The sequence below is a fragment of the Natrix helvetica genome (genome assembly GCF_964273705.1).
Source record: "Natrix helvetica genome assembly, chromosome: 2".
In the NCBI taxonomy this organism is placed as follows: domain Eukaryota; kingdom Metazoa; phylum Chordata; class Lepidosauria; order Squamata; family Natricidae; genus Natrix; species Natrix helvetica.
The window spans coordinates 9,347,300-9,367,155 of record NC_138552.1 but is presented as its reverse complement, the minus strand read 5'-3'; the positions used below and the strand labels follow the sequence as shown (position 1 = coordinate 9,367,155).

The 19,856-nt window shown below is 44.9% G+C and overlaps 2 protein-coding genes across 11 annotated transcripts in view; one reads left to right on the top strand and one right to left on the bottom strand.

Moving 5' to 3' along the window:
- Positions 1–17,121, bottom strand: part of KATNAL2 (katanin catalytic subunit A1 like 2) — a 92,209-nt gene extending 75,088 nt beyond the window's left edge. For 2 of the 4 annotated variants that reach the window (XM_081942548.1, XM_081942550.1), the window contains exon 1: positions 16,521–17,113. In XM_081942548.1, coding sequence (XP_081798674.1) covers positions 16,521–16,586 — 66 coding nt within the window. In that variant the 5' untranslated portion in view covers positions 16,587–17,113. Of the gene's footprint in view, positions 1–16,520 lie in introns of all 4 variants that reach the window. The other 2 variants (XM_081942551.1, XM_081942545.1) reach the window with 2 other exon arrangements.
- Positions 1,681–19,856, top strand: part of PIAS2 (protein inhibitor of activated STAT 2) — a 78,667-nt gene continuing 60,491 nt past the window's right edge. For 2 of the 7 annotated variants that reach the window (XM_081942530.1, XM_081942528.1), the window contains exons 1-2: positions 1,712–1,843; positions 11,602–12,076. In XM_081942530.1, the coding sequence (XP_081798656.1) occupies positions 1,820–1,843; positions 11,602–12,076 (499 nt within the window). In that variant the 5' untranslated portion in view covers positions 1,712–1,819. Of the gene's footprint in view, positions 1,844–2,038; positions 2,192–11,601; positions 12,077–19,856 lie in introns of those variants that run through there. The other 5 variants (XM_081942525.1, XM_081942531.1, XM_081942529.1 and 2 more) reach the window with 5 other exon arrangements.

Sequence of the window (19,856 nt, the reverse complement as noted above, 5' to 3'; positions counted from 1 at the left end):
CGGTATTTGTTTTGAATATAGTCAATCCATCTTCTCCAGTCCAGCTTGTATTTCTCATCTGAATGGTCCTTCAAATATGCTGAAATTTTGGCCATCTCTGCTAAGTTTACTACTTTTAACGTCCATTCTTGGATAGTGGGCAACTCTTCCTTCTTCCAATATTGCGCTACCAACAATCTTGCTGCCGTCGTTAGGTTCAAAATCAAATTAGTCTCTATAACAGTACAATCTGAAACTATACCTAACAAAAACAACTGGGGTGTGAACTTTATCCTCTTTTTCAAAATATTTTGAATAACCCACCAGATCTTGTGTGACTTTCGAATACAAACGGATCGTCATTTGGAGCACAACACGCCAGATATAGAGAGGGCTTGTAGAGGGCCGAAATGTACAGTTTATTGATATTGCTGTTCCTGGAGATGCCAGAGTCGAAGAAAAAGAATGAGAAAAAATAATGAAATATCGCGACTTAGCCATCGAAACGACACGGCTATGGATGAAGCATGTAACAGTGATACCCATTGTCATCGGGGCACTTGGCACCATGTCCAAGAATTTTACAAGATACATCAACAAATTGCAGCTTCCTACAATAACACCAGCGGAACTGCAAAAAACTGCGCTACTTGGAGCATCTTATATTTTAAGAAGGTACTTGGCTGATACCTAGGACGCTGGCAGCAAACCATATCAACCATTAGCACCAGTCACTGGTATTTGCAATGCAGTGTTTAATTAATAAAGTATATAATAATAATCTTTTCTATCCTGCTCTACGGAGTAGAGGGTCAGTCTCTGACAGAAAGCCACTTGAAGAGACTAGAAGCATTTGAAATGTGGAGTTACAGACAGCTGTTACGTGTAAGCTGGGTTGACATGAGAAATGAGGTGATAAGCCGCCTAGGAAAGCCAAGGGAAATCATCAGAGCCATTAAAAAGCGGAAGTTAAAATATTTTGGACATGTGATGTGACACCTGGAAAAATATGCCATACTTCACTTAATGCTCCAAGAAAGATTGAAGGCAAAGGAGGTCCAGGCAGAAGAACATCATAGCTTCAAAACCTAAGGGACTGGTTTGGAGAAAACTCAGCACTTTTTTGTGTGGCTGTTGACACAAATAGGATTGCCAACATGATTGCCAACGTCCTTTGACGGATATGGCACAAGAAGAAAATATGATGATGTGACTAATACCAATGTAATGAACATTATTGTGATTGCAATTATTATTTCCCAAAATTGCTCGTATCCAGACAACACAGTTTATTTAGAAATGGAATTTTTATATGTAATATTTTTTTAAAAAAGGTGTGTGTGTGGCCCTTTTGCTAGGGAACCCACAACGCAGGAGCTTCAATACGGTCACGGGACCAGGGTCGTTTTCCTCCCTTTTCTCTGGAGGACGATTTCTCCCGATCAAATTATTAATCCGTTATTGATTAATTCATCAGATTTCTCCATCCAACCCCCGTGAATTCCGACGAGCAAGAAGCGCTTTCTTTCCCCTCAGCTTCGGCCGCCCAACCGCTTCAGGCGCGGGAGCCTCTTTATTTATTTTTATTCCCTCACCCCAACCGCCTCGCTCGAAAAGGGCGGGAAAGGTGCGCTCGCCTCGCGCCCCGCCCCTTTTAACGGCCGGCGGGCTCCGCAGTCGGGTGGGCGTGGGCACGGGTGCCGGCCCCGCCCCCCCTCGCGTCAGCGGCATCGGAGGAGGCGGCGGCGGAGGTGGCATCGGGCGACCCTGCAGGATGGTGGCGGCGGCCGCGGCGGCGGCGGTGCCGGCGGCGGAGGCTGAGCCAGGCGGCGGGTAGAAAATGGCGGATTTCGAGGAGCTGAGGGTGAGGGCGAGCGCGCCGTCCCCGCGGAGGATCCTTCCTCCTCCCGTCAGCCCCGATTTTTTGGGTGGGGAGGTGGGGGTGCTGTCCTCTTCCTTTCTTCCTCGCTCCGGCCTCCCCGAGGCTGATGGGAATTGTAGTCCGACGCCTGGGAGTCGCGCGCAGGGGTCGGGGCCAAGTCTGGCGGCTACCTTGCCTTCCCTCCCTCCCATTCCCGGTCTTTTTTTTTTTAACACCCTCCCCGACCTTCGTTTCCTTCCAGTCGCCCTCGGACTACAAGGCCCATCCTCCTGTCCCTGCCGGACTCGTCTCGGCGGGCCAGAAGGAGCCTCTCGGCGCTTCAGAGAGCGGGTGAAAACAAAGGGAGGGCTGCTTCTTCCCACGTTCGCGGGAGGGGGGCGGGGGGGGAAAAAAAAGGAAACTCGTGTTTTTTGCTTTAAATCCCCACAGGAGCGGAGCCTGGACTGAACTTGGCTGACTCACCTATCTCCCTTCTCCCCTCCTTATTTCCTAATTTACCTCCCGAACCCCCCCCCCCCTTTTGTCCTAAGTGACCCCTATCAATCCCTCTTATTTCACATGTCATCCCTATCATCCCCCCTATTTCCTAAGTTACTCTTAGCAGCCCCCCTTCTTTTTTAACTCACCCTAAACCCCTCCCTTATTTCTTAGGTCACCCTATCAGCCCCCCCCCCCTACTTCCTAAGTCTCCCCATAACCCCCTCCCTTATTTCTTAAGCACCCCTATCAGCCCCTCTTATTTCCTAAGTCTCCCCATAACCCCTCCCCTATATCTTAAGCACCCCTATCAGCCCTCCTTATTTCCTAAGTCTCCCCATAACCCCCTCCCCTATATCTTAAGCACCCCTATCAGCCCCCCTTATTTCCTAAGTCTTCCTATAACCCCTTCCTTATTTCTTAAGCACCCCTATGTGCCGCTTATTTTTTAGGTCATCCCTTCCAGCCCTCCCCTCCTTATTTCCTAAGTCTCCCCTAAACCACTTATTTCTTAAGCACCCCTATCATTCCCCCTTATTTCCCAAGTCACCCTCTGAACCCCCCCTTTTGTCCTAAGTGACCCCTATCAGTCCCTCTTATTTTCCAAGTCACCTCTACCAGACTTCTCTTTACTTCCCAAGTCACCCCTATCAGCGTCCCCCTTATTTCTTAAGTTGCTCTTAGCAGCCCCCCCTATTTTTCAACTCACCTTAAACCCCTCCCTTATTTCTTAGGTCACCCTATCAGCCCCCCTCCCTTATTTCCTAAGTCTCCCCATAACCCCCTTCCTTATTTCTTAAATCACCCCTATGTCCTGCTTATTTTTTAGGTCATCCTATCAGCCCCCCCTTATTTCCTAAGTCTCCCCTAAATTCCTTATTTCTTAAGTCACCCCTATCAGCCACCCCTTATTTTCTAAATCATCCCAACCCCCTTTTTAAGACCCCTCTTAATCCCCTTATTTTCTAAGTCACTCCACCCCCTCCCTTATTTCCTAAGTCTCTCCTAACAATTCCCCTTATTTCTTAAGTCAGTCCTATCAACCCGCTCCCTATTTTATTAAGTCACCCCTAGCCCACCCCAGCACCTCCTTTTGTGTTTCTCGGATATTTCCTTTCCCACCAGCAATCCACTCAGTTTGGCTTCATCTGCGGCCCAGAATGATGAGCTTTTGTGTCCCTTCATATCCTGCAGCTCCCGAGTTACTCAGTCCACGTTTTTCCCTTCCCTCCTTCCCAGCCTCTCTACTGGAGTTCATCCCATGCCTTGCTCTTTTGGCAAGAAAAAGAGCTTGGCTTCTCACTTTCATAAAGAGGGATTTTTGGAGACTATATTAATTTTTTTCCTGTGCTTATTATCCACCTAACCCCTTCTCTGATCCTAATTTTGTTCTTCCTTTGTTGTGTCCTTCTTCTCCCCTCCATTCTCAGAAAGGCCCTTTTCTTTAAGCTGCTGCTTTATCCTGCTGGGTTTCATTCCCTCAATTGTACCACAGAAAGTTCCAGGCCGCCTCTGAGTGTCAGGATCCAGTATAATATTCTACAGTACATACTTAAGAGGCAGTCCCATCTATTGTTGAGACCTGTTTTAAAAAAAATAGGCAAGGGTGGGCTTTTAATCTCTGGGTTTACTCTTGGAGTCCTGATGCGAAGATACTTTCCTGAAGAAGTCTGAAAGCCTTTATAGGCAATCTGCTTTTGAATTCATTATTGTTAGATACAGATCACTGAGCTGAAGATAATACTTATGTCTCTTCAGTTAACAAATCTAACAATGCTTTGTAGATTTAACTATAGGTAATTTTCACTTAATGGCTGGTCATTTAGCAACTGTTTGTAGTTATGATGGGCCCCTCTCAAAAGGTCCTTGGAATCTAATTCTAGGTTTCTGAAGGTGGCAGCCTTCCTGGTAACAAGACAAGCTTGGCCTTGCCTTAAGGCCAGATATTTATATTTATTTTTCACACTTCTTAGTCTGCTATCTCTTCAAATGTGGAGCCCTCTGCAGTCATGTGATGCTGTTCACGGCTGTTTTAGCCAGAAATTGGCCTTTTCAGACAATTTCCAAGAATAAACACCCATAGGAATGCATTAACTCACTTAACAATTGCCACCTTTTTTTAATAATAATAAATAATAATAATAAATTTGGATTTATTAGCCGCTCCCTTTCCGGGCAGGACTCGGGGCGGCGTACACTAAGACATATATAAACATACATATATACACAGACATACATGCACGGAGGAGGTAATAGATTAAAACATTTAGACAAATTAAAACCATTAACATGCCCCGTTTAATAAAAACCCAATATACAATAAAAATTTGAAATTTAAAAAAGACAGTCAGGAGGAATATGAAAAAATTACGGTTGAGCCAGGCCGGATAATTGAAAGAGGTGGGTCTTCAACTGTACACGGAAGGAGCGGAGATCGGAAATAATCCTGATGTCACGGGGGAGGTCATTCCACAGGGCTGGGCCCATCACAGAGAAGGCTCTGCTCCTGGATGTCGCCCCCCGACACTGTTTGGCGGACGGCACCCGGAGAAGTCCCTCTCTGTGTGAGCGAATTGGTCGTAGGGATGTGTGGGGCAGGATGCGATCCTGCATGTAACTAGGTCCTATGCCATGAAGCGCTTTAAAGATCATAATCAAAACCTTGAAACGCACTCGGTAGACCACAGGAAGCCAGTGCAGCTCGCGCAGGAGAGGTGTTACAGGGGAGTATCTAGACCTCCCCATAATCACCCGCGCGGCCGCGTTCTGGACCAACTGTAGTCTCCGAGTGCATCTCAAGGGAAGCCCCATGTAGAGAGCATTGCAGTAGTCCAGGCGAGACGTCACTAGCGCATGGGTGACTGTGCGTAGGGCATCCCGGTCCAATAAGGGGCGCAATTAACAACTGCTGCAAAAAGATGGTAAAATCAGATTGGTCGCAAGGGTGTCTTGATTTACAACTGTCATGATTTATGACAGAAATTCTGGGCTACATTTCGGTCATAAGTCAAGGACTATTTGTATGCCACTATCTCTTGTATACCTTATGACTTCAAACTTATTGTATTTTGTTTTGTTTTTTATGTCCTGAAGCTGATTATATTGGGGAGGATGGATATGCAGGTTCTTACTTTTTTTAGTTATGATTTTATTCTGACGTTAAAGTAATATTTTTTAGTGCACAAAATATTTTTATTAATGGCCAAAGAGAGAAGAATAAAAGTACAAATATGATTTGAAAGAGTCTTCTTGAACTGCTTTTTCTCCCCCCCCCCCCAGTGTCTTCTATTTAATTTGATCTTAGTATTTCAGATGAAGCTCACATTTTAATTTATGACACAGTTTTTGGAAAGTTTGTTGACCTAAAGGTAAAGGTTCCCCTCACACATATGTGCTAGTCGTTCCCGACTCAAAGCTGAAGAGCCAGCACGGAATGCTGTTACCTTCCCACCAAAGTGGTCCTTATTTTTCTACTTGCATTTTTACATGCTTTCGAATTGCTAGGTTGGCAGAAGCTGAGACAAGTCACGGGAGCTCACTCTGTTACGCTGTGCTAGGGATTCAAACGGCCTAACTGCCGACCTTTGTGATTGACAAGCTCTGTGTCTTAGTCACTGAGCTAACGCGTCCTTCTTTTGTTGGCCTAAAAACTGTTAAAAATGGAAATTCAGATGTTGTAGTAGTTTAACAATACTTCCATGTGTATTCAGTACTCTCAACTGAAAATTCTGTCCTGATTTTTTAAAAACATGTTTTACATATTTGGTTTCTTTCTCCATTGTTGAAAATTTCTCCCTTGATTCATTAAAGGGCAACCTGACATGTTCAGTATTGATTAAGCAAATAATACCGTATACCTACTTTCTTTGATTGTTGAAATGAAGGTTTATTTCCTTTTGTAATGTAAAGAACTTGAAATGGCAAAAGTATATTTCTACTCATTTCTTTTGTCACTTATCACAGTGCTATTATGGCCATTCTGTGTTTTGGAGAGAAAATTGTTTTGGGGTGATTGCTGGTGCCCCTTAACAGTTGAGAACTACTCAGATTAAGTGAGACTTTTCCCAGGATTGCATTGTAGCCAGTGGTGGGTTCCTCCCGGATCGCACCGGATCGCGCGCGCTCCCTTTCAGCGCTCCACCTGGCTTGCGCGCTCCCTTTCAGCGCTCCACCTGGCTTGCGTGCTCCCTTCCGGCGCTGAAACCGGAAGTACAGTTTTGCCCGGCCCTGGCGAAGCAACGACGCCTGCCTGCGCTCCACCAGCTCGGCTGGGAACGGAGATGTTTCCTCAGCGGAGCGGAGCGCCTTTCAGGCGCTCCGCTCCGCTGAGGAAACATCTCCGTTCCCAGCCGAGCTGGTGGAGCGCAGGCAGGCGTCGTTGCTTCGCCAGGGGCGGGGCAAGACTGTACTTCCGGTTTCAGCGCCGGAAGGGAGCGCGAGAGCCAGGTGGAGCGCTGAAAGGGAGCGCGAGAGCCAGGTGGAGCGCTGAAAGGGAGCGCGCGCGATCCGGTGCGATCCAGCAGGAACCCACCACTGATTGTAGCTATGGAAGTGTAATCCTGGGAAAACACACAGCTTCTTTAAGGAACTGCTGACAGGTGCTGTGTGTGAAAGGTCCTTGGTGCTCTCTGAACTTGTTACCTATTTTGGGTAATGAAACCTATGCAAGAAAACAATCCAAGCTCAGAGAGCACCAAGGACCCCTCATTTCAACCCTGAGCTACAGATTTTCTCCTTTAATGGTGCTGCATGTATTCCTGCACACCTGAAAACACCAATTTCTCTTAAAATTGGAAGACTAGATACCATCCAAATAATATAAAGTCAAAGTGGAAATGAGGTTGGACTTTACAAGAAGATAGCAAAATATGTCCCCAAACTCCAAGAGAAATAAAGTTTAGAAGTCCCATAAATATGTAATAATATACAGATAGTCCTCACTTAACGATGGAATTAGGAGTAGGAATCTTCATCGCATAGCACCACAGGTGTAAAAGTGTGACATGTGGCCGATATGGGGGGGGGGGAGGGGTACTAAAAAAAAACATGATAGGTGTCTTTGGAAACACATCAGTTGGAAAACTGTGGAGTATAATAAAAAGCATTAGACTCTTTCCTGTGTTAATTTTTGGGGAAACCCAAGCTTAAAAATTGGGAAAAAGAGAATAAGAAAAAATTTGGATGGAAGCAGGGACTTTTTACTAGTTGATAGATGATGAAGATGTATTTTTAACATTCTCATTTGTCAAGAGACAAATGTCATCTACCACAGTAATCCCCAACATTTCCAACTTTGGGAACCAGCGGAGGGGAGGGAGGAAATGATAGGCAAGAGTGCACCCAACTCCGTTTGTACAGGTGGCAGCACACAGACACGGCACTTGCTCAAATGGAACACACAAATGCACTTGCCCCTTGCTGTCGCAGCCTGGTTCCGAACAAGTCAAGGCCTGGTAATGGGCTGCGGCCTGGGGGCTGGGGACCCCTGATCTACCAGTGGCAATTTGTTAACAACATTGGTTGCCGAGCATTTGAATTTTGATCACATGCCCATAGAGATGCTGCAATGGTAGTGAAAAAAATGGCCATAGGTTATTTTTTTCAGTTCCGTTGTAACTTTGAACAGTTGCTAAATGAACTGTTGTAAGTCAGGGACTACCTGTATATGAAAGTTTTGATCGTTGTTAGAATAATGAGAGTAGATTGACAATCATGGTATATGGAAGATTGCAACTGGGAATGTAAAAAGGAGTAAATGAGAATTGAGTTGGCAAATAGAATGAATGAAAATAGATGCATGTAAAAAACCTAGAAGAAAGGAAGCATGTGATAAATCTCAGAATATGGTGCCATGAAGTTCCTTTCCAAATGAAGGAAAGTAGGTTTATCATGAATTAAAGAGCGAATGTATACAACAGAAATCTGCTTTATATCTTTAGTTGTTGTGGGAACATATGCTAGCAGAAATAGATTTGTGAGAGTTGTATGTTAACAATGGAAAAAAACAGAAATAACCTAAGGGGGAAAAATGTAACAAAAGAAAAACGAAAAGCGAACAACTGCAGGAATGGAAAGTATGAATTCTATATTAAAATGTACTAGATGACATTAATCTCCCAAAAAGCAATGGAAAATGTATATAAGAAAAGAATATGGGGGATGCTTTCAATAGCATGGAAAAATGGTATCACCCAGTGCTACATGAATGTGTGATGCTAATGAGAATGACGAAAAAGGATGGCTGGTGGGCCTGCAATTGAAGAAAAATAGCATATAAGAGAATGCTGGAAAAGTGAGAGAGATGAAAGAATATTGTAGGAAGAAGCTTGCATGAAGAAAGAGAGTTTTGATTCTAATGCAAAGAAGCTCAACTTCCTCTCTCCCAACAAACCATTAAATATAAAAATAATTTCAACTCCACAAAGTTGTCCAAATTACCTGGTTAAACTGGAAGAACTACAAAGAACTCCTATCGTTTGTTTTTGTTGTTTGAGTATTGCTTATAGGAAGAATATTCTAGACCTGGGATGGGAGTCCTGCAGCCCTCCAGGTGCTGGCGAACTACAAAGAAACACAGGACCCAAGGCAGCAAATTAGGAGAACTTGTTGCAATTGGTATAAGACCTAAACATATTTTGCCATTCTTTAAGCCAGAGTTTGCAAGGATGAAAGGCAGGAGAAACAGAGAAATGATAGCAGAAAAATAATATGGATGAGAACAGAAAAATAAGGAGGCTTGACCCTTGATTTTTAACAATTTCCAAAACCAAATCAACTTTAATTGAAATAATTCCAGGAATGGGAAAAAGAAATGCCATCTGGCTATCTTTTCTTAATATCCTTAATACATATTTTCTGCATCAAAAATAAATAGATGACTTATGTGTGGGGTATATTTTCAGTTTCTTCTAATAATTGCTTTAGGAATTATTTAGGCTTTAGGAATTCTTATTAGGAATTCATCTTGCCTGCCCACTTACTGTCACGTTATTATTAGCATCTGAATTTAATCAAGCGTTTAAAAATAATCATTTTGACCCTTGTAGCATAATATAACATGAAATTACAATGCTCTGAAGGATCCCCTAATTCTCTAGCAAAGGTTTTGGTAGAGAGAAATAGAGGATTGCCCCCTCCAATTTTACTTCTGGAGGTCTTTTTCTAGGTGCGGATTTATTTGTATCATTTACAGCCCAACCCACCTAACAGGGTTGTTGTTATGGTGAAAACAGGGGGAATAAGTCTTGGTTATGTTTGCTGCCTTGAGTTATTTGTAAAAATAATAAAAGTGGAATACCAATAAGTAAAAATAAAATGTAATACTCATCTTTCACAAATAACTAGGTAATTTACAAGATTAATAACAACCCCCCCCCCCAAATTCCCTCCTTTCCCAGTAAAGATAAACAGTGAACAATGAATCGCCTATGGTAACAGAGCTCATCTCCACCCTGATTCAAGTGCCTGGGGAACAGCCAGGTCTTCAAGACCTTATGGAAGGCTCACAGGATTGGGGGCTTCTGAATCTCCAGGGAGGGCGTTATGCTGTTCCACAGAGCAGATGCTACTACTGAGAGGACACAGATCGGGGGTCCAACAAGGTGGCATTGTTTAATAGAAGGGACCTGGAGCACTTTACGAGGTTTGCAATAGTGGCGAATATCTGTAGCTTGGCTGTAGGATGAGGATCAAGGTTCGTTCTCCAAGCTTGTGGGTTGGTTTCCGAACATTTCATTACCAAGCTAGGTAACATCTTCAGCAGAGTTTAGGGGATTGTCAGTGTTCTTCTGCTTACTAGGGCTTCAGGTGTGGGTATGTTAGGTGTGGTCTCTCTACAAGGTCTCTGGAGACTCTTAAAGCCAATTCTCGGGAAGCATTTAAAGACAGATTCCAATGAATCTCCAAGGAAGGGAGATTTCAGACTTTTGGGGTAGCTTTACAAAGTCCTATCATTCATTTCTTTTTGTTGTTTGAGTATTGCTTATAGGAAGAATATTCTAGACCTGGGATGGGAGTCCTGCAGCCCCCCAGGTGTTGGCGAACTACAAGCCTTGGTAGCACAAATTAGACTCATGATAAGGGATGCCGGAAGTTGTATATTGGTAATATCTTGAGGAATAGAAAATGGCTTTTGAAAATGGGGATGGAACAATAGAAGCCTATCACAGTTGGATTTTGCGGCTGGTAACTGACACATTGACTTGCTTTTTCTCAACTCTCTGTAAAGCTAATGTTATATTTTCAGATCTGTAGTTACAGTTACAATCTCACTGAAATAAGTGACTTTCAACTGGTTCTCACACTTAGGACCGTTATAGCATCCTTGTGGTCACATGATTGTAATTCAGGTACTTGGCAACCAGCGGTGGTTGCTGTGTCCCAGGGTCATGTGGTTGCTATTTGTGATCTTATTAGCCGGCTTCTGGCAAGCAAAGCCAAAGGGGGAAACTGGATTTGTTTAAAGACAGTGTTCAAAAACGGGTCATAAAATCAAGCAAAATCGAATGCAGTGCATGACTCATTCTTCAAAATATGTTCCAGTTCCAGTTGTAGTAACTTAAGGACTATCTGTATTCAGAGGAAGGCCGGATTGTGAAAGATGAATAAATATTCAGAAGAGTAGAAACATTTAGCCATGAGAAAACGTAAGGAGGTAATCTTGTGCTCTGTTTTATTTTACTTATGTGTTTATTAAATAGAATTCCACCTCAGGTCACTGGTTTAGTGGTCCAAGGAATGAGTGCAGATTAACTGATATATTTAAGCTGATTCTATAGCTTTCTTCACGCTGCGCCGTAGTCACAAATATCCTGCATGGAACAAGACGATGGTTATGAGACACCCTGTAGCTATAAAAATCTGAAAAACTGAAACAAAAACAGTACAGTAAACAGTACACTGTTTGGGCTTTTAAGTCTGCTATAAATGTGTCACTTCATTAGAACTTATATTTTACTTTATTGCTGCCATTATGGGGGTTAATGTTGCTTGTTCTATGAAAAATTATACTTATGTGTGGGACACAATTTGAACGGCTTTTAACTACATCCCAATTGTAATACCATCAATATTTCAGTGACCGAATTGGTTAAAAAACCCCACCCCTAAATCATCAAGGATTTGTTGCCCATTTATGGTATGAAACAATATTATGATGTAAATAAAACTTGATCATATTTATTGTAACTTTGTAACCTAGGACTGTCAGTCCATCCTGCCACTGCCCATCATTTCACCTATTCTTGATCTGTTGTTACTCCTAGAATATGGTATCGAGTTTTCGGGTGTCTGAACTGCAAGTGTTGCTGGGTTTTGCTGGACGTAATAAAAGTGGGCGCAAACATGACCTCCTAATGAGGGCTCTGCACTTGCTGAAGAGCGGCTGTAGCCCAGCAGTTCAGATCAAGATCCGGGAACTCTACAGGCGCCGCTATCCCAGGACAATTGAAGGCCTTTCTGACTTGACTGCTCTAAAATCTTCAGTTTTCAACCTGGACAGTAGCTCTTCTCCGGTGGAACCTGACTTAGCCGTGCCCGGATTGCATCCTGCACCTTCAACTTCGGTCGCTCCCCAATCACCTTCCTCTCCTCTTGGTTCAGTGTTACTTCAGGACACCAAGCCTCGTTTTGAGATGCAGCAGCCATCCCCTTCGGTTCCTCCAGTGCATCCTGATGTTCAGTTGAAGAATCTCCCTTTTTATGATGTGCTTGACGTTCTCATAAAACCTACCAGCTTAGGTAAGTGTGCTAAAATACGTGGGTTTGATACAAACCTTTAGTTAGGACAAAAAATAATGAGGTGATGTGCCAAACTGGTTTGCATTGATTATTGTTTCCAATCCAGACAGAGACTAACTTAGAATTGCTTGCTTGTTAATGTTCCAATCTGATCAGCAATCCCATTTTATGTAGCCTTTGAGGCCAAAATTTATGTTGATAAATGAAGCGTTTGTTAAGTGAGTTTTCCCCATTTTATGACTTTTCTTGCCATCGATGTTAAGTGAATCATTGTATTCATTAAGTTAGTAACACAGTTGTTAAGTGATTCCAGATTCCCCATTGATTTTGCTTATAAGAGGCGGCAAAAGGGGATCACAGGGACACCCCAACTGTCATAAATATGAACCACTTACCAAGCCTCTGAATTTTGATCGTGACCATGGGGATGCTGCAATGGTCGTAAGTGTGAAAAAAGGTCTTGAGTCACTTTTTTCAGTGCCGTTGTAACTTTGCACGGTCACTAAGAACTGTTGTAAGTGGAGGACTACCTGCTGTCTAGGATATTGAATTGTTCCTATGCATTACATCTCTCAGTGCTATAAATCAACAAATGAAGCTTTACTATGTTCCCTTAGTCTGCATGTTATCTGACCTTATGGCTGAGGAAAGTTGTTAGGGTAGATTGGGATCATAAAGGAAGTTTTTCTTTTGTACAGGTGTGGGAAAGAGGTGTGCGATTTTCAACAGTTTGTGAATGTAAGGCCATGGGTGACTCAGGAAAATACAAGCTCCCTGGTCTACACTAGGCTCTTCTATTTCATCCATAGTCATAGAGATAACCCTGGAAACCATCTAGTTCAACTCTCTTCTCTGCACAAGATTTATTGGATTATCAATCAATCCATCAGAATAGAGCTGGAAGGTACCTTAGAGCTCTTCTAGACCAGCCCCCTGCTCAAGCAGCAGACCCTATACCAGTGATGGGGAACCTTTTTGGTACCAAGTGCCCAAGCCAGAATGCATGTGCGCTGGAGCCCCGGAAACAGAGACCACCTGGTCTTTGGGTTTCCGGTGCGTTCATGCACGCTGGTCAGCTGGTCTTCGCACATGCCAGAGCGCTAGAAACCCGAAGACCAGGTGGTGACAGCATGCATGTCCGCAGAGGACTCTGCGTGCCAGAGGTGCAATAGGTTCACCATCACGGGCCTATACCATTTCGGACAGGTGGCAATCCAATCTTTTCTTAAAAGCCTCCAGTGCTGAAACACCTATAACCGTGATGGTGAACCTATGGCACGCGTAGCCATATTTGCTGCATGCCAGCTGTCAGCTGATTTTCAGCCTTCCGTAGGGCCGGGGAAGGCCATTTTGTGCCCTCTCCAGGCTTCAGCAAAGCCGCCAGAGGCTGGGGAGGGTGAAAACCAACTGGAAGTTTGTTCCAGAACTTCCAGTTGGCTCATTGGGGCCATTTTTCACCCTCCCCCAGGCTTCAGGAAAGCCTCTAGAGCCTGGGGAAGGGTCGTGCACGCATGCGTGGGGCCCCCCGCACATGCATGCGCAGGTGGGAGGATTGAATTGGTGTGGGCACGCAGGCGTGCACGATAGCATGTGCACACACAATGTTGGCACGCTATAAGAAAAAGGTTCGCCATCACTGACCTATAACTTCTGAAGGCAAGCCATTCCATTGGTTAAGTGTCTTCACTGTTAGGAAGTCTCTCCTCAATTCCAGGTTGCTTCCCCTTGATTAGTTTCCATCCATTATTTCTTTTCCTTCCTTCATTTGCTTTGGAAAATAAGTGGACCCCCTCTTCTTTGTGGCAGCCTCTCAAATACTGCAATACTGCTAGCATGCCACCCCTAGTCCGTTCTTTCTCTAGACTAGCGATACCTAATTCCTATCTCATAACTCTGTTATGGCAAACCGGTGGCACATGTGCCACAGGTGGCACGCGTAGCCATTTGTCAGGTCATGCGAGGCGTTGTCTTGTCAACTGGCCATTGTTCATGCGCGTGCTGGCCAGCTGACTTCAGCCTTCTTTTGAGGCCATTTTTTCACCCTCTAGAGCAGGGGTGGGGAACTGTGGCTCTTTTGCGACTTGTGGACTTCAACTCCCAGAATTCCAGAACCAACATAGCTGCCTCAGGAATTCTGGGAGTTGAAGTCCACAAGTCGCAAAAGAGCCACAGTTCCCCACCCCTGCTCTAGAGGCTTCCTTGAGGCCTCCAAAGTGCAAAAAACCGGTCCTACGGGCAAACCAGAACATCAGGAATGGTGACTTCTGGTTTGTCTGTAGGCCTGTTTTTTTCCCTCTGGAGCCTTCAGGGAAGCCACCCGAAGGCTCTGGAGGTCGAAAATCGGCCCAACGGACAAACTGGAAGTCACCATTCCCAAACTTCCAGGTTCCCTGTAGGGCCATTTTTTGCCCTCCGGAGGCTTCATGGAAGCTCAGGAGGCCTCTGGAGGCTGTCGGGGGGGAACCATGGCAAAAGCGGGTGTGGGTGGGTGTCACTGATTGTGCGCATGTGCACACGCATAGCATTATGGATGTGGCGCACCGGCGCACAACCCCCCTGGGCTCCCCCTGCTTTTGGCATGGCAGCCAAAAAAGGTTTTCCATCACTGACAGAATTCTATTGCTTTTTATTTTAATACATCTCTCCAAGATTAAATGAAGCCATTAACAATGCACATTTCGGGCATTGTCATTTAGCCAACTGTTAAGTCCATTTAGCACTATCATCTACCCCATATTTTAATTAAGAACATCATTAAGCAGTCTGTCAAAGGCTTTGTTGAGGACCAAATACAATATGTTTATAGCATTCTCCGACTTGCCATCTTCGTTTTTCTCCTATGATGAATATTTGAGAAAGGGCCACTTATTCTATCAAAGAGGGAGATGTAGTTAATCTAGCCAAGATTGTTTGCTACAATTCCCATGCTGGTTTTTAATTGTGGCCTGCCTATCCAAGTTCTCACACACATGCTGAACCTATCCCAGGATTGATATCAGGTTGCCTGTCTGTAGCTTCCTGGCACCCCCCCCCCCTTTTTTTTTTTTTGAATATGCAGATAAACATTTGCTTTCTTCCACACTTCTAGGACCTCATCAATCCTCCAAGAATTCTCAGAGATTAAAAAGAGTGGGCTTTTTAAAATTAAAATTTCTTTTTCAATAGCAAAATGCAAATAGTAACTGCACCACCAACAAAAAAGAGGTGGTGATTATATGTTGCAGAAAGAAAATCAAAATATAATGATTAAAATAAATTAAAACAAAGCTAATTAACAGAAAAAGGGAACCATATAATAATGCAAAATTAATCCAAACTTATTGCTAAAGCTTATTAAATCTGGACCATACAGAGACATATTGCATTATCTTCTTATTTTTAGAACAAAGAAACTTTTTAAAAATTAATTACACATCAATATATGGGATCGTTTTCTTAGAATCAGAAGAATTAAGGTTTTTGGGAGAATAGAATCCTTTTTGCTTTGCCCTAAGCCCAAGAGTGAGTATAAGACACACACACCGCCCTAAAAGAGGGTGAAAATTTGGGTGCGTCTTATACACCAAATGTAGGCAAAAATGCGAGGCTCGACTAGGTGATGGACTGTGGAAATCCCTGCAGCCTGAAACAGCTGATTGGGGGTATTCCGGGAGGCCAATCCATCCGCCAATCAACTGCTCATGCTGAATCAGGCTGGAATAATGTGCTGAAGCTAACCTAGCTGTTTGCTATTTGCTGCAAGGATGTGTCAGAGTTTGCAGCAGCAATCACATTCGGAAAGCACACACAAGTAACTGATTCAGCAGGATTCAATATCTTCTGTTTATATATAATATAACACGTTAAGTAAATATGTAATACCAAAAGCAGGTTTTCCAATATGGTAGTTCAGCAAAGGAGAGAAATTTCACTTTCAGTTTTAGTTTCAGATATCAGCACAACATGCAGCTTTAGTACAGAACAAGCCACCCCTTGGCTCCTTGCTGTCTCCTTTGTTGCTCACACAGCAAATACTGTTTGTTTCCAAACAGCCCCCAACACACTCACACACACTGACAGGACGTTAGCCAGATGAATACCATGGATACTGGTAGGCAGACAGATTTTTTTTTCTTATTTCCCTCCCCAAAAACTAAGGTGTGTCTTATACTCCAGAGTGTCTTATACTCCAAAAAATATGGTATATGATTCTGAGGATATGGGGGAGCCAGCAAAGCTTTCAATCTTGAGTTAAAGGAATATAAATAATCAGGGAAATTGAGGAAACGCAATATTGTAGATGTTTCAGGATCAAGGAGAAGTTTATTTGGCAGCCAGGTTCAGAAAAGCTAGTCAAAGGCAAGCATGTAACTTCTGAACAACTCTTCTAATGGAAGCACGCATTCTTAATACTTTGTCGAAAGCAGCACAACACGGAAATACTTAACCCATTTCTGATTGTTACCTTGAGGAAAGAAGCCTTATAAGCAGATACTGTCTTGCTTCCCCTTTTGTCTGGGCCGCAGGTCATAATGGCTACTTGACTTTGTAAGAACTTTAGCTGAACTCTGCGGTTTTGGCATTCACACTTTCTGTTCTTCCGCAAGCTTCAAACTCTGTCTTTTACTTTATAATAACAAGATGAAAGGTACCCCGAGAGGCTATCCAGTCTGACCCCATATGTTCACTCTTAATGTCCAAATCTCACTTTACGTCTTACTTTAATATGTCCTCTAGAAATTAATTTTGAAATTAGCATATTTTGGAATGTGCTGATTATGTGATTGTAAAGCAAGTATGTGTTAAATATGTCATTCAAAGTCCTTATCCTACATACTTAAGTAGGTACATAGCATTCTGTATGTGGTCATGTTTTAGGTATTTATTATCAACATAGTTTCTTAGTCATCCGTAAGTAGAGAACATTTTTCTTGGTTAATTCTGCATGCAACTTATCACTCCTCTCATAATTACTTTAAAAGTGAACTTATCAAGTTCCTGAAGAATGTCAATACAAGAGTTTTGGGAAAGGATAGAGGTTTATGAGTTTTAGAGCTTTCTCAATGCACATTTGATATTTATGATGAATGTATTTTTTAATGTATCTTTCTATATCTCATGATTCTTGATGAATGTATTTTATTAATGTACACTTTGAGCATATGCATCAAAGATAAATTCCTTGTGTGTCCAATTACACTTGGCCAATAAATAATTCTATAAATAATTATGTTGTCACGTTCACGTTGCAATCAAACAGAGATTCAGTTTGTTTGGTGAAAAACTTTTATCTCTATCTAACAAACTACGTGATAACCAGCACTAAATGACAATGATACAAAGGTAATCAAGTCCAAGTCATTCAGGGCCCCACACATGAAGGTGGGCACACACTGGACCTTGTTTTTGTCTCTGGACAGTGGACGAGTGATCTGGGAATAGGGGATTTGGTTATTACACCCCTGTCATGGTCAGATCACTCATTTCTCTGGCTCGACTTCCCCGGCGCTACCCCCCACCGCGGGGAGGCGGAACCTGACTGTCCCAGATGGTTCCGCCCCAGGCGACTGATGGAACCGGACAGGTTCCAGACGGAGCTTGGGCCACTTCCTGTAGCCCTGACCCACTGCCGGACAGAGGACCTAGTGGCCGCTTGGAATAGGGCGGCTGCTGGGGCCTTGGACCGGGTAGTGCCTTTGCGGCCTCTCCTGCGGCAACGAACCACCCTGGCTGAGGGTGATGAAACGCCACAAGAGACGCCTAGAAAGCAGGTGGAGGTCCTCACGCTCCGAATCTGACCGAACACAGGTAAGATCCTATTTACGGACCTACCTTGTAGCACTGAGAGCGGCCAAACGTAGACACTGTGCCGCTCTTATTGCGTCCGCAGATAACCGCCCTGCCGCCCTGTTTCGGGTGACCCGCTCCCTCTTATCACAGAGGCCGCGGGAAGCCCCTTTGCAGGGTAGAGCAGGGGAGTTTGGGGAATATCTGCAGGACAAAATCGCTCAGATCCGGAGTGGATGGGCCCCCTTCAGTGGCCCAGGGGAGACGTCGGAAGCAAGTCTTGAGGCACCACGCTGGGAGGAGTTTGACTCTGTTGCCCCCGAGGATCTGGACAGGTTACGTGGGCGACTGCGAGCCACTACATGTTTATTGGACCCGTGTCCCTCCTGACTTGTACTGGCATCCTGGGAGGTTACACGAGGCTGGCTCCTGGGTCTTGTGAATGCTTCATTGGGGGAGGGGTCCTTGCCGGTCGCCTTGAAAGAGGCGGTGGTGAGGCCCCTACTCAAGAAGCCTTCCCTGGACCCGGTGGAACTAGCTATTTTCCTGTACACCGCTTGGAGAGTCCAAGCAATGGGTTAATTCAGTCTGCTTGCCCTTAGGACTGAGGAACTATTTTTCCTTAAGCCACACCTCCTCCTGGAGTGCTCAATCCCCCAGAATTCTTCCTCAGTCAGCCCGTTTGGACGTAATTAGTTAGAGCTCTGAGCTAAATTAATCCTTTTTTTGGCTTGGACTCTCTATTTGCATTTCAATTTTATTCCCTAACATTCCCCAACCTTGTGAGACGTTTCTCTCTTCATTGCTGCGACTTCTCTCCAGTAGAAATTGCATTTGAAGGCCAGGAAGTAAGCTGGAAGGTGGTGGGGGGTGCCCCTCAAGCCGATCCTCATGGAACGGCTTCGGAGGCCTGCCGCTTGTCGTTTAAACGGCGCGGCTGCAGCGGCGAGGCTCCTACGTCCCCAGGCCCCCCGTTTGTTGTTTTAAACGAAGTATTTTTCGTTCCCGGCCTGCTAGAGGACCTCGGCCGCAGGGAGGAGTGGGCGATCGTCGCCATTCAAGGCGCGTTCGCTCCTCGCTCTCCCTTAGCCCCACGCTGTTGCGGCGGCCATTTTAGGCGCGAAAATAGCGCGCCCAGCCATGGCCGCCATTTTGCATCAGCCTCGTTATCAGGAGACCGCTGGAGGTGGCAGGGCCTAGCAAGGGTTTCTCGGGCTAGGATCGCCACCTTCGCCTTTTGTCTATTTTTGCGAGCGGCGCTGGTTCCTGTGCCATTCCAACGGTCATCATACCGGCTCAGGGAGGAGGCCTAAGTAAGCGCAGGCCAAAGCTTTTTGATAGTCATTCTCCTCCCTGCTTCTCCTGCGGAGCCTTGCACCTCGGTGCAGGCTCCAATCCTACCCCTGGGCCTCCGACTGGTATTAAGCATGGGATGATTTCTTACGTATTGATTCAATTACTGTGCATATGGCAATTTTAACGAATCTTTTCGTTTGTTTTCCCATTGCAGCAACCAGTCTATCTCTATCCTTCTGCCTTATCATAGCCTTGCTCCATCTTGTGTGGTCATTGACTATGGATCTGCCCAGTCCTCCCGATTCCCAAGATACTAGGCCGAGCCTCTCGCAGGCCCCTAGCAAGGGTTCCTCCTCATCGGGGAGTGGGGGTGCGGGCAAGAGTGGTGGGGGTAGCTCTGGGAAACAGCGTTCCAGGACCCCTTCTGTGGCTGAGGCCAAGGATGCTGAAAGGCGCCAGCCGGCCCTTGACAAGCAATTTGAGAAGGCCAGACGCCAGGCAGACAGGGAGCAGTCCCTCTCAGGAATCCCTCCCTCCCGGGAAGATCTCCAGATGGTCCTCGCCGAGGAGGTGGAGTCCCAGGACCTCTCCCCAAATAGGTCATTTGCAGAGCCGGCTTCCCCGGCGCCCTCTTGGGCCTGTGAGCAGGCCCCTCCCCCTGGGGATGCTAGCATAGACGATATACAGGGTGAGGCTTCACCCCCCCTAGAGGAGGGCT